General features: G+C 41.7%; 1 protein-coding gene across 2 annotated transcripts in view; it reads left to right on the forward strand.

The window, feature by feature from the left end:
• Positions 1 to 12222, forward strand: part of FAM114A1 (family with sequence similarity 114 member A1) — a 40574-nt gene extending 28352 nt beyond the window's left edge. For both annotated transcript variants that reach the window (XM_068137566.1, XM_068137565.1), the window contains exons 11-14: positions 129 to 268; positions 1532 to 1604; positions 5414 to 5467; positions 7805 to 12222. In XM_068137566.1, coding sequence (XP_067993667.1) covers positions 129 to 268; positions 1532 to 1604; positions 5414 to 5467; positions 7805 to 7906 — 369 coding nt within the window. In that variant the 3' untranslated portion in view covers positions 7907 to 12222. The remainder of the gene's footprint in view (positions 1 to 128; positions 269 to 1531; positions 1605 to 5413; positions 5468 to 7804) is intronic.
• The last annotated feature ends 2894 nt before the right edge of the window (positions 12223 to 15116 follow it).

Genomic DNA, 15116 nt, shown 5'->3' on the forward strand with positions numbered 1-15116 from the left:
CAAGCCAGGATGCCACTGCCTTTCTTGGCCACCTGGGCACACTGCTTGCTCATATTCAGTTGTTTATCTATATGTGTACTTAGCAATGTTGTTCTTATTGATTCTATTGTTGCCTGTTTTAACTGAAGGAAATCTACATGCTGTCCATTGAAAGTCTGGCTGAGGTGACTGCTCGCTGCATCGAACAGCTGCATAAAGTAGCAGAATTAATTCTACATGGGCAGGAAGTAGAGAAAACAGCTCAAGATCAAGCAAAAGTCCTGACAAAGTGAGTATGCTGTGCTTCAAAGATGATCATTTGACATTTGCTTAGAACTCAGGAAGTTCTGTTCAGCTTTGGCAGTTGGAGGCACAGTATGTTCATGGATCACCAAACAGCACTGGCTTTAGGGGGCCTGGTACTATATTTTCTCATGAAGTCAAGTTGCATAGGCTACCTGTCACTTTTTGAAATGACTGACAAAACCATGACCTGTTCACAAGCTGGAAGTTGTTTCTGCTCCAGCAAGTTCACATACATGCTAATTTGGGTTGCATTTCCTGTTCCCTCTGCAAAAGATTCTGTGCTTGCATCTAGAGAGCTTGCTTTTAGAGTCCACAATGCAGTCTTATGTGCTAATAGGTTTTCATCATCTAGTGGTTATCTGCCAGAAATACACAAAAATCAATCAGTAATTCCAAACAAGAAGACCACATCTGTCAGCAGCCTTGTAGCAGACCACAACAGAAGGTGCATAAATTCAGGAGGCCAGTTCATCTCATGGAACTCAAAATTCACATCTCAAGCTCTCTGTAGTAATCAGGTCTACCAATCTCAGTGGGGTTTGAGGTCGAGATGCTGTAAGCACTTGAGTCCTACATAAGTAACGTATTTAAGGTGGTGTTTATCCTTATCACTGCTTTTAACAATAACAAAGAAGGGACACTTCAGTCTAAAACAGATTACTTGAAGAAGTGTTTGTCATAATTAGAGCTAAATTATATAGAGCACCTTGCAGGGTGATGTTCTATATGATTCACTTGCGAATGTTTAGCAAAACAATGAAAGGTCTAAGAATAGAAGTAGATCTCCTTGTTCTTTCTTATTTTAAGCTCAGGACTGCTTCCTCTTTTAGTGCAGAGTAGATGTTTTATTGCTTAGATGAGAAACTTTCTCACTGTTTTCATTGAAGTTGGATTTCCAACAGTATTTTCTAGGAGTTGTTTTCTTTAATGAGCGTTAAACCGAAAGTTTAAAATTTTAAGATGGAGCCATTGCACTCTCAAAACAGGCTGGTGAGGAGCCAGTATGGCATCACTTTGCTGCTGTAGTCAGCAGTGGATTTTTCACTGGTGGAATAGAAAAATCTTTATCATGAACAAAGTCTACCTCAAAAAAATTTTAAAATCACTAGAAGAAAAATTGCCTTTGGAACATTCTTGGCTTCTAAGATGAAGTTTGTGCCTGGAACAGTCATAGGGGTTTTATCTATTGACAGGATGAGGATGTATTTTCATATTTGTCTGTCTGTTGTTTTTTTTTTTCAACCAGTTTAACAAGTGCCATGTGCAATGAAGTTTCCTCTTTATCCAAGAAGTTTTCCGATTCTTTAACAGCAGCTGGGGTAAGATAAGAGCATTTTCTGTAGCATTTGGCATTTCTTTAACATAATTCACTTCTTGGTGCCGTCAAAGAGGGCACATCTTCTCTCAGAAAAAGAACACAGGGCATTTTTACAGCAGTTTCCCTGATGCAGAGAAAGTTTGTAAGCCTTGATAGCCTGCTGTGTGTCCCCTGCCTTCTAAAGTCCTTCTAGACACCATTTCCTGTTTTTCCTGATCACCACTCAGCACTTCTTATCTGCTTGTACTGACATGGCCCCACATTTGAAGTCTTACAACCTGATATTTCCTTCTCCTATTCAGCCTATCCCTTTTGAATGCATCTGAGTAAAAGTTATTAATAGATAACAGTTCCAATACCTTAAGATGGTTTCATGAGCTGTCTTCTTAGCCTTTGCTAAATCCTCTGGCCTAGGGCCACTGTGATTCCAAAAGGTTTAAAAGATTAGAAAATCTGTTTGGCTGTCCAGCTTAAAAAACCCAACCAACCAACCAACCAAAATCATCACTTTGTCTTGTATCTCAAGAAATTCCATTTAGGAGCATCCATTTATCTGTGAACATCTTTGCTAGAAATAGCATCCTGCCTTTCAGGATGTCTCAGACAATCTGAGTATTCTAGCAACATCCACAGGCAAAAATTGTGCTGTTGCTGCAATTGTTCTGCAAATGTCAGAGAAGAACAAACTCTGGCTCTCCTGATTACTCCATGAAAATGTGACTATACATCAAAGGAAATTTTCCCAGTTCTCCCATGAGCTCTCCCAGCACATTTCTGAGCAAGTTTTTCCAGAGTTATGTGTGGAGAACATGATTTATTGGGTTGCTTTTATTCTGAATCATTTACATTCCTTCCCATTACTCTGGGAGAAACTGCTTATTTTGTGTTTCATATTTTAGCATATCTTTGTGTGACACTTGCAATAAATAAATGCACAGGCATAAAAAAAATAAATTGCACATGAAATATTAAGCTGGCCCAGCTCAGAAAATTGGAAACTAGAGCTTCCATAAGCATTGCACTAGGTTTTGTTCTTATCAACTCAGTTGGTAGGGTCACATTGTTCTTGTGGATGTTGTGTGGACGTGTAAGAATCTGGGCACAAAGACACTTCCCACTGCTGAAATACTCAGTAGAAAAGAGTATTATCAGGGCAGTCTGGTGATCTTTGTGTGCTGTTGTATTCCTGTAAGCCTTTGAGGAGGATGTGGGCCTTCTGCTCACCCTAATCAGTGGGAACTGATCAGTGCTGGAACGAGTCCCAAGAAGAGCAACAAAGTTGGTGAGGGGTTTGGAACACAAGCCCTATGAGGAAAGACTGAGGGAGCTGGGGTTGCTCACCCTGGAGAAGAGGAGACTCAGGGGTGACCTTATCACTCTCTACAACTACCTCAAGGGAGGTTGTAGACAGGCAGATGTTGGTCTCTTCTCCCAGGCAGCCAGTACCAGAACAAGAGGACACAGTCTCAGGCTGCACCAGCGGAGGTTCAGGTTGGATGTTAGGAAGAAGTTCTATACAGAGAGAGTGATTGCCCATTGGAATGGGCTGCCTGGGGAGGTGGTGGAGTCGCCGTCATTGGAGGTGTTCAGGAGGAGACTTGATGGGGTGCTTGGTGCCATGGGTTAGCTGTTTCGGTGGGTTGGATTGGTTGATGGGTTGGACGCCATGGTCTTGAAGGTCTCTTCCAACCTGGTTTGGTTTATTCTAAAATAAAGGTTTATTCTAAAGTAAGAAATGCTTGTGACAGAATTGTAGAATAGTTTTGCTTGCAAAAGGCCTTTGAAGTCGTAGAGTCCAACCATTGTCTAACTCTACCAAGTCTGGTGCTAAACCATGTTCCCTCAGCACCTCATCTTTTGCAGCTCTGAAACACCTTCAGGTATGGGGATGCAGCCACCTCCCCGGGGAGCCTGTTCCAATGTTTGAGAACCCTTTCAAGTCAAAAAATTTCTTCTAATATCCAACCCAAACCTCCCGTGGTGAAACTTGAGGCCATTTTGTCTCATCCTATCACTTGTTACTAAGGAGAAGAGACCAACATCCACCTGGCTTCAGCCTCTTTTTAGGGAGTTGCAGAGAGAAAGAAGGTCTCCCCTCAGCCTCCTTTTCTCCATACTAAGCAACCCCAGTTCCCTCATCTGCTTCTCACCAGACCTGTTCTCCAGATCCACCAGCTTTGTGGAACTTCTCTGGACACACTCCAGCACCTCAATGTCCTTCCTGAAGTGAGGACTTCAAAACTGACCCCAGTACTCAAGGTGTGGCCACACCAGTATTGAGTACACAGAATAATCATTTATTTAGAATAAACTAAACCAGGTTGGGAGAGATCTTCAAGACACAATCACTTCCCTGATTCCAGTGGTTACGCTTCCTCCTTATCCTGCCAACAGCACCTGGGTTCATAAAACCATTCCAGTGTCCTACAGAGTGGTTTAATTCATGGCAAACTGAGCAGTGGCTTAGAACAGAAAATAACTGTTTGGTTTTTTGTCAAACATAATGCCATCCCTTCTATGTAATTCAGACATTAGTTGTAGTTCTGGCTCTGCACATAGTTTATAATCACAGAATTCCAGGTTAGAAGGCATCCCAAGGATCATCTGGTCCAACCTTTCTAGGTAATAGTAGAGTTGAAATTAGAAGGCCCATCAACCTGTCAAGCTGAGTCCTAAAACTGTCCCATGGCAGGGGAAGAGTAATGCAGAAGTAAGGCATAACAGCTTGGTTTGCTAGGCAGGATTTCCTGCAAACTTTAACTTATTGATCCATGCAATCAATACATTTAATTGATACTGCTCTCTATCTGTTCCCTTTTATTGACAATCAACTAAATAGCACACCCTGTAATGGATTTTCTAGTAACCAACAGTGAAAGAGCTCTTCTTTTCTCTAACCATCTTCTCTTTCTGCACACTCAAAGTTAGGTGTTTCACCTTTCTTTAAATCTGTAATATGAAGGCTACAAGGTTGTAAGTAGAAGTACTTCAGCTAAATTAAGTCTTGTGGATCCTTTGGTCCAATGAAGTCCACTATTTGGTATTGAAAGAAAGCAGCTCTTGTTGGAGGTTGTAAAACACCACAATGCAAGGAACAGAGAGAATAAAAATGGGAAAGAACATTTTAAAAAGCAGAGGAGCTGCAATATCTTGATTTTTCTAGTCTCCAGTAGGGTCATTACTCATTGCACCTATCTTTATTTTTATCTGGTGGCTGAGGAAAAAAAGCTATGCATGCTAAGTTCTGTTTACTGGCCTGTCTGCATTGTCCAGCTCAACATATACTGCCTCCAGTTTGGGGATCTGAGTATCACCTGGTTTTAATTCTGTAGGGGAGGTAATGTGGGCCTTCCTTTCCTTCCACCCACAGATATTTGCCAAACTTCAAAGAAATTCATTTTCCTTCTGACCTGTATTTTACCTTCTTGTTTCCTTGAAAGTGAGCAAAGGGTTAAAAAAATTGTGGGGAGGAGATGAAAAGAGCAGCGACACACAGGTGGGCAGACAATGTCATCACGTCCATCTCACATCTATAGGCAATTTGAAACTCTGTGGTACGTGAATTAATGGCAAAGTAAAACCCTGGGCCTGTCTTAGTTCATTGTATTCAGTGATAGGAACACGTAGGCTCTGCTGGAGTGTGTATGAAATGTAGGCACAATTATCAGGAATATGTCATAAACAGGCTGAGTGAGAGCCAAGGGGAAGTAGGACCTTGATAGAATTCATAAAGCCACTTCTCAGATATCCAGGCATTTCTCTTCAATGTGTTTCATGTCCTGCCGTGTCCTTCTCTTTTCCGCTTTACAGAGCAGTATGAAGGCAGAGGTTCTTAACCCCTTCATCAACAGTGTGCTATTAGAGGTAAGCCTTTGCTTTTTTCGTGTTAGAAAATGCTCCAGTGAAATGGTTCTGAAGTGAAACAGTCTCATTTCTGCCTGAAGGAAGAACTACATGAAAAACAATGGCAGTGCCATTTTAGCTGCGCAGAGCCAGCTCATGAACCTCTTGGGTTTGTGTTCAGCCTCTCCCACAAATACTGTAGTGGTGATACTGCATTAACTGAGGAGTCTTGAGAGCTGCATGACTGAAGTAAGACTGGTCAGCTCTTAAACTCTGCTGCTGGATTACTCAGAGCACAGCACACAACTTGCAGTGCGCTCTTTAGCCCTTTTCTCAGCTATTCACAAGCTGCCTGGGATGATAAGGCTGTTCTTAGGGTTCCATTACCCAGTCCAAATATCACACAGTCTCTCTGATTCCCAGGTAGTTTCAGACTATTGCTTTCTTTAAATTTGAGTTGCAGCTGTGCTCCAGTGCTAAGTGCCTTTCTACAAAGATTCACAGCCTAGCAGCTGTGAACCAGCCATGTCAGACATAGAATCATAGCGTGGTTTGAGTTGGAAGGGACCTTCAAGAGCATCTAGTTTTAAACTCACTGCCATGGGCAGGCACACCTCCTACTAGACCAGCTTGCTCAAGGTCCCATCCATCCTGGCTTTGAACACTTCCAGCCTTGGAGTCTCCACAGCTTCTCTGGTGATATGTTCCAATGCCTTACCAGCCTCATGGGGAAACATTTCCTCCTAATGTCTCATCTCAATCTAGCTTCTTCCAGTTTGAAGCCATTCCCCCTCATCCTGTCACTCCATGCCCTTGTTAAAAGCCCCTCTCCCACTTTCCTGTAGCCCCCTTAAAATACTGGAAGGCTTCTAAACATTCTCTGCACACAGCCTTCCCTTCTCCAGGCTGAGCACCCTAACTCTCTCAGCCTGAGTGATTTATTTCTTTTATTAGACACCATAATCTATGAGTCACCTCTTCTGTTAGACACCACGAGCTGCTTTTTATCACAAAAGCACAATGAGCAAAACATGCCTCAGTTTTACCAAGAAGAGGTCAAGAGGGAGTAATATGCTCATGAAGTACTAAAATGTGTACCAGCTGCAGTACTCTGTTAATTAGATCACACCTCTCTAAACATAAATAAACACACATTCCAGATTCCAATTCTGTGTCTAATAGCTATGTTCCCTTAAAAAATGAGGAAAATACTGGTTTACAGTAAGCAGTTTGGCACTGAATTAACAATCCCTGTAAGGAAAATCATGGCATATGAATAGAGCTGTAGGAAAACAGGGAAGATTCCCAAACAGTTCAGTTTGCAAGAGAGAGATCTGCTGCTGCTGCAGCTCTTTCTGAACTCCAAGAATTGCAAAATGAGGGAGTGCCCAGAACTCTGGAATATGATGTTTTGTGCTTCTTAAACCCCATGTTTGTATACAAATATCTATTAATACAGTCTAGATTCCTGGAGGATTGCAGCCTGCTCTACTGTTTGGTATTAGACATTCCAAAAATAGTGCTATGTGTTAAAGCCATTCTAGTAATTCAAACTGTTAATTTCAGTAACACTTCTCCCACCTACAGCAAATGCAGAATTAGTTCTCTTGATGGAAGGATGAGCTGGTTTGGATTTTAAAAATCAAATCTACTTCTGGGGCATTTTATTCTACTCACATGACAAACAAAACTGGACAGGAGTTCAAACTGAGGGGAAATCAGATGGTTTTTTTTCCTGCAGTGATTCAGGCTATCCATGTTGTTTGTAAACTGTTGTAATTTATAGGTTTGGTTATCCACAAATTCTAAAATCCTCTTTGAATAAAGGTTACAGGATGGTGCAGATGTGGGGGGTGGGGTGGAAAAGAGTGTTTTAAAAGCACAGAACTGTTAGAGAGGGTCCAGAGGAGGGCCATGAAGATGATCAGAGGGCTAGAGCACCTCTGCTATGAAGACGGGCTGAGACAGTTGGGGTTGTTCAGTCTGGAGAAGAGAAGGCTCCCGGGACACCTTTAAGCAGCCTTCCAGTACCTGAAGGGGGCTACAGGAGAGCTGGAGGGACTTTAGACAAAGGCATGAAGTGACAGGAGGAGGGGGGATGGCTTCAAACTGGAAGAAGCTCAAATAAGATTAGACATTAGGATGAAATTCTTCCCCATGAGGGTGGTGAGGCACTGGAACAGGTTGCCCAGAGAAGTTGTGGAGGCTCCAAGGCTGAAAGTGTTCAAAGGCAGGTTGGATGGGACCTTGAGTTTGGAACAGACACTTTTGAAGGTCCCTTCCAACCCAAAACATTCTGTGAATCTATGAAATGCACAGCAGCTGTCCCGATGAACTCATATCTTCTCTCTCCTTCAGGGCTGCAACAGTACCACCTACATTCAGGATGCCTTCCAGCTGTTGCTTCCAGTTCTGCAGATTTCACAGATCCAGACCAGCTGTTTGAAAGCACAAGAGTGACTGTTTCTCAGCAGTTGTCACCACAGGGCTTAACAAAAGCCACAGAGCTGATGTCCTTGATGTATGCAGAGAGAAGAGCTGGTATGAGGGGTGTCTGGCCACCCAGGGCCCTCTGAAGACACTAAGCGCGGTTTTGCACATACAGTACTGAACATTTTAAAACTCTCAGACTTGTAGACTTTAGAAGCAGTTAGAAAAGGGAGTAACTCCTTTTCCAGGAGAGCATATCCTTTTGCATTCACTTAAACTGAAGTTTATTGATACTAGCATTGACTTAAATAAGGATTATAACTTTTGACCCTTTCACCTGTAGAGAACATACAAAGCAAATCAGAATGTCAGGTTGTTTAAAACACTTCAGCCCAAAGGACCATTTCTGGCTTTCTGCATCTTGCCAGTTAAAAAAATGTTTCTTTCAAAAGTTGGTTGCAGTATTTCGTTTTAGGCAGCGTGCACAAATCGTCATAGTGTGGTGCTTGTTAAGTATTATTTACAGTAGCAAATATTAACATCATCATAATAATTACCACCTCCAGAACACTTAGTGTTGGAGGAGTTGTACAGGTAACAGGTAATTAACTTTACTAAAAGCAAATCATGGAGGAGAAGCACCAAGAATCCTCCTGAAAAGACATTTTCTGAGCCAGGTAAGAGTACGGGTAAAGCTCTATATTTGCTGACCCATCCTTTTATATTCATCTATGTCTGTTCCTTAATTCCAACATCTAAACAACGCTGCAGACCAAAGCAATCTTTTTATTATCCAAGGAGTAGAAAATGTGCCTTTGTTTTGTTTTGTTTTTTAGCAATTGAAACACCCCCAGAAATAATCTCCTCTTGGATGTGTGACCACTTTGGAGTTTAATCTGGGCTTTAAACATTACAAACCTTTTTATCAGATGGAGTTACTGATACTGAAATATCAGTTCTGGGGCATGGGAAAGTTGTGAAATGAAGTTATGAGATAATTGCTTTGAGTGGAGAGGTCAAGTGCCAGAGCAATCACTTTTGCTCTGAGGCAGCAACATTAAAAAGCAGCAGGAGTGAGGTTTCATAACACTAAAAATCATGATAATTTCTCCACATCCCTAGCTTAAAATCCTGATCTATGAACATCAGAATTCTTAAGGCTAGGAAGAGCCTTCCAAATGTTTCTGTAGCCTGTTCTGGATTTTCATTGTTTGTAATGTTTCTTTCAGCTATTTCATTTTTTTGCCTCTTGAAACCATGAATTCGCTCATCAGTTGTATTTAAAGGCTTTTTAATTACAGTTAACATCTGACTGTGTTTAATCATCAAAACATGGTTCATACATGATCAAAATAATGAAACAGGGCAAGACCTGTTCTGTTTATTAGGCAAGAGAAACCATGGATCTGCTCTGCACATGATAACTTTCTTGAGTTCAAGTCAGAGAGGACAGAAATGTTGGTTGTGTCTTACACTGTTGTCCTGCTGTCACATGCAGTATGACTTTTCATCTTCTGTTATGTAGAGATAAAATTTTTACAACCCCTGAATAAAGGGGCTTTTAAGCAAAATCTATTTTTTAGAATCAATAGCATGGTTTGGGTTGGAAGGGACCTTAAAGACCATCCAGTTCTAATCCCCATGCTGTGGGCAGGGACACCTCCCACTAGACCAAGCTGCTCAAAGTCTCATGCATCCTGGTCTTAAGTACTTCCAGGGATGAGGTGTTCACAACATCCCTGGGCAGCCTGCTCCAGTGTCTCACCACCCTCACTGCAAAAAATTTCTTCCAAATGTTTGATCTAAATCTGCCCTGCTCTAGTTTTAAACCACTGCCCTTTGTTGTGTCACCACATCCCCTTCTAAACAGTCCCTCTCCAGCTCTTCTGTAGCCCCCTTCAGGGACTGGAAGGCTGCTATAAGGCCTCCCTGGAGCCTCCTCTTCTGCCAGGCTATAATTTAACAAGTTTGAGATAACATTCTGGGTAAGTAGAAAATGTTAAAAAAACCTTACAGCAATATGCACAAAAATAAGAAACCCCTTGGCAGCTGGAAAGGCAAACAAAGCTTGACATTCGTTGGTATTTATGCCATGCTGAACAGCTAACCTCACCTCAACATGGGAGAAAGTAGGACACAGAATATGCCACCGGCAGGCAGACTCAGTAGCCCAGAGGTAGGATGCAGCTTCCACACTTCTGTCTTGCATTGCTCTCTTTCTGAAAGCATTGTTTCAAAAGTGTATTACCAAATCATGTTCAGTTGATGCAAACCAGTTCAGCTCTGGGTTCTACACTCTGAGGGGAATAAGCAGACTCTTCTCTAGTGGTCCTGGCTGGCCGCTGGAAGAGACACTTGCTTCTGCTGACTTGACCAGGGGCCATGCTTAGCTACAGACTTCAACTCAGTGCAGATCACTGAGGACCAGGTACTTGCTCCATGTACTTGATTGTGAATAGTTTTCAGTTTTAAAGATCTGGCAGCGTTTAGTGTCTTGTAAAAAGGCTTTTTTGTTTAAAGTGGGTTTTATTCTGTTGTTGTGTGCTGACAAGCAGAACATAATACCTCATTAAAAGCTCATTTACTTTTCAAACAAAGACTGTCAAGAAAAATCTAGTGTTTTCACCTATCAATCATTACAGCCTGGATTTAATTTAACTTTAATGTGATCATTATTTTTCATCAAGAAACTTTTCAGTCCATGTTGGAGTCCCTCTGCATCATGTGTCTGTAAATGTGGTATTACTGCCAAGTGAGTCATAGAGCATGGCAGCAGCTGTTTCTTCATAGTGTTCCCCTGCCAAGTCAATGTTTTCAGACAGAAATCAAGTCTTGCTTTTCCACAGGTAGGTTTTTTTTCTTTTTTTTTTTCTTTTCCCCTCTCTGAGATGCAGTGCAGAATATGTAGTGTTAAACCTGTCAGAAAAATGTGTTCACTAATAGTAGTGCCTTTTAGCAGAGGCTGAACAATATCATGTTAGAAGCCTCAGGGGATAATGTTTGCAATCATTGAGGGGCATTCTGAAAACAAAGATTGCTTGTCTGAGAGAATTCTTACTAGAGGTTTTACTGTCTTGCTTAAATTATGTTTGTATTGGATAAAATACCTTACCCTACAGTAAAAGAAACTGAAAAATAATGTGGGGCTTAAAGTGCTGACATCTATCCAGGGTAGGCAGGGAAACAGGGCGGAGCATGAGCATAGGGATACTCCATCTGATCCCAGATGCAGTCATCTTGTCCCAGGAAAACTGAGTGTTACAGCTTTAAATCCACTTTAGGTAAATAATATTTCAGTATAAAAGTACTATGTGGATGTAACCAGAATGTTTTGTTTACACTGGTTTGTATTTTTCCATCAGTTAAATAAACTTTTGAATACTGAACTGAGGCAAAACACTGAAGAGAATGTTTTGAAGAGTAACAGGAGGGGAGGATATACTCAGTGAAATCCCTCACTTTCTGAATTTACCTTTGGACTGATAGTTTGTTGCTTTGAACTTGGAAGGGAAAGTTCTCTTTTTCTCAGCACCACCTTCTTCCAGGTCAGTAGACTGAATGTGTGCCTGGCAACTTGTGCAACTGCCAGGTTGGAAGTATTTGTTTAAAAACTAACCAAGGTTGTGAAAGTCACCTGGTTCTCTTGAGCAGATGTTTTTCGTGGCTTCCCACTCACTTTGGAGCACACCGTTTAAGCAGAGACAAAGGAGGCAGGCTTTTGTTCTCACCAAGCTGAGAAACCTGTCACCATGAAACTTAAGATAACGTCTGCACCCTTTGCAGGCGATCCACCTGATCATCACTGAAGGATGAAGTAAGGACCTGTAGCGGGGCATGACTAGCTGGAAGTAAAGTGATTAGCCAAATACTTAATTTGCTGTATTTGTACATTAAAGGGATTTGCCTCTTATTGCCTTTTTCTTTAGGCAAACGAAGGTGTAAGTCATTAGCTGCTTTTTAGGGTGTAGTCTATCCACGTGTAAACATCTCTTCCCCATGATTTGCTCTTGCATTTCCATTGCTTGAGACAGCTAAACAAAAGAGCTGTCTCTTCCACTTTTCTCTTGCTGCTTAGATTGTCTGCTGAAGCTGTTAATATCTTCCTCTGAAATGTGCCCGGATCATACAATACAAAATCACAGCCAGTGCAAGCTGAGATGCTTTTTAATGATGTTTCCAGTGTCACCTGCCACTCAGGATTCATACAGCCTTAATGGCTCTGAAACACTGCAGTATTTTGAGTGGCAAATACAGATTTTCACTTTTTTTCTGATTCTCAAAAGTGTTTTTATCATACAGTCACCCACTTCAGAGGATTATCCTTGAGACATTCCAGTTCTATTTCACATGACAGCCCTGTCCTTTCTGTTAGTCTCAAAAGAATGTAAAGAGTGGAAAAGGACTTTCTTGAGTTCTTATTAAAACCATCTCAGAGCAAGGCTTAAGGTGACACCATCAGCCAGTCTGACCTACTTTGAAATTCTTACAGTCTGACTGGAAAGCCCTCTGGAGTTTTGGTGGGTTTTTCTTTTGTCTCAGGTCAACCTTTGTTGCTGAAGCTGCTTTTAGTGTGTGACCTGTACGTTTTCCATGCTCTGAGTCCTACTTCAGCATTCATAATAGTGACAGTGGTGGGCAGGTTTAGAATTAAAAAACTGAGAATAAAATGTGAAAAATTGAACTGTATTAAAAAGATGGGAGAGGGACAATGATTTTCAAAGGGAAAGAAAGGATGTGCTATCTGGAAATAAGAAGACTTTGCAAGGTTGAATTACAGAAAAGGCTCTCTAAAAGATTTTTTTTCAGCATTGTTCAGAATAAACAAGAGGTGACATCTGATTAGTTCCAGGAGAACTGGGATAACAGCACTTTTGAAGTAAAACAAAAATCTGCATGAACTTGAAGGAAGAAAGGCAAAGATAAACATTCAAAGAGGAAGAGCTCAAAGGAAAGACGACAGCTAACGTGATCGCCCTGGATCTGCGGTGCTCATCCCCCCCTTACTGCCTGCACCCCACAAGTCCCTGAGCACACATCTTCTTATTAGTCCCCTGACTTTGATCCCCCCCTCACAGCTTCCCTTTACAGTCTTATGAGGAGGTGCTGTGATAGACTCAGAGCAGAGCACTCAGTATTCATTTTGCCTTTCAAACATTTACCTGAGGAAGAAAGAATATTACTTATGCAGTACCACAACAATGTGGAAAAGGAGTCTAAAAATCCTGCAGCGAGGACTAATCATAGTTCTTAGTGAACTGAATTTGATGCTGCTGTAAAGAGGAAGGCTATTTCTCTTCTGCACTACAGGTTTTGGCATAAGGTGCCAGTTCTGGAGTCAAGACAGGATTACCTAAATGAAAGCCAGAACAGGGGGTAATTCAAACAATTTTAAAATAGCTTCAGAAGCCTCTCAACCCGTTTATGAGACTTGGGAAAACGCAGTCCTGCTCTTCCTGCCCTTGCTTATCTTAGACACTGTATCAGCAGCTTAGCTGATGTTGATATTTAAGGTGGTCTGTGGTTTTCCTACAGTTTCCTTGTCAGTTCTGCCCGTGTCTACTTTGCATATTCTGTTCACCATCAGCTCTGCCTCCCCCACCAGTTTCCTTCACCCCGCTCTCCTCCACCTTCATGTCTCCTTCTTGCCGCTGGTTTCTGCGGCTCTTCCCTCCTCAAGAGGTTGCACGAGGACATCCTCTCCCTCCTTGCATGTTGTTTTGGAAATGCCAGAGTTGAAGAAAAGGGGTTAAGAGGACATGGGAGGAGAGAGACGAAGAGGATCTCAGGACATTAAACTGGTTGTATTTTAGTCCCCTCCTTCCTCCTCCAGTGTAAGGAGGTTGAACCAAGAGACTGCCTGAGGTCACTTTCAACCCAAATTATCTTAGGATCACATTTTCTTCTTACCATCCTTCTCCATGTCTCCCCATTCTCCTACTGTTCCCTATAGCTTGGATCATACTTGCAATACAAGGTAAGCCCCACTCAACAGAGACTAAAAGCTTATAAGAAACTTTTGGGTTTACATGTGTTTGGTTTTAAAGGTAACTTGGAAGCTTCTAGGGTAGTAAAACCAAGTGCTTCAAGAGCTGTGGGATGACAAATAAACCAGTAAGTTACAGTTTAGCCATTCAAGGAAAAGAAAAGAGGGAGGTTATAGGCAGCAAGAATAGAATGAAATTATAGGAGAAAGGAAATTAAATCAGGGTCAAAAGGAGCAGGGATGTCCCTGTCAATAAGATCTGTGAATCAGTGAAGGGAAGTGTTAGACAGTGCCAGCATTCAAATGCTGAGTAAAACAACCCTACCAGTTCTGCAGTGACTTGGGATAGACCCGTTTCTGTGTCTGCAGGTTGCTGTACCAAAGGAAGAAGTTAGAAACCAACTAGGAACAAATTATGAGAGGTTTATTTTTACAAACTGTATTAAAAAAAACATCATTATGTTATTACCACAGAGAAGCAATGAAGCCTCAGAAGCCCCCAAATCAGAAAGTCAGTGTTTTTCTCTGATTTTCTATGAGATGGTAATAAACAATGGGAGCAAATGCTTCAGACTTGCCCAACTAAATATAAAAAGTTCCATATGGCCTGAAGTCATTCAGAACCTAATGTTCACAACTATTCCCATTAAACCTGAACTTGCTGCAGTAAAATGGCTGGAGAAACAATTCCAGAAGGCTTCAGGAGGGGAAAGCTGTATGAAGGGAAGGTATAGTATGGGGGCTATGAAGTATTAACATGATGCCAAATTGCTGCATATCATCTTTGCAATGGGCAGTTTGCAGTCTGTTCACCCTGATGGATTTAGCACATGGGAGTCTGAAGTCCTGGCTCTGCAATTTCTGTCTCTGCCTGGTAATTGATGGGTAAATTGTGCCCACAAATAAGGCGTTAGTGCCGAATGAGCTGGGGCCCCGCTCGGCACAAACAGCTCCAGCACACTCAGAGGAGCTGTAATAAATGGAAGGCAAGGAAAAGTTCCAGGAGATAATGAGTCTGAATACTAATGACCTAAGCTGGTACAAAAGAGAGAAATGCAATTTATCAAAAAGTCCAAACCTCATTTGCTGTCTTAATGAGTTATTAAAACCCAATAATAACGATTTTGTGGTTTGAAGCCAAATGACTATTTGCAACACTTTCTTTTTTCTTGATTCCCCTAAGATGTTGCAGGATTTATGAAAGTCCTCCTGCTTTACTGCAGAGTTTTCCCTTCTTGGATGCTTTGGCCACCTTAT

The sequence above is a fragment of the Melanerpes formicivorus genome, unplaced genomic scaffold, assembly GCF_026170545.1.
Source record: "Melanerpes formicivorus ecotype bairdi unplaced genomic scaffold, bMelFor1.0.p_v2 SCAF_4, whole genome shotgun sequence".
Taxonomy (NCBI): Eukaryota; Metazoa; Chordata; class Aves; order Piciformes; family Picidae; genus Melanerpes; species Melanerpes formicivorus.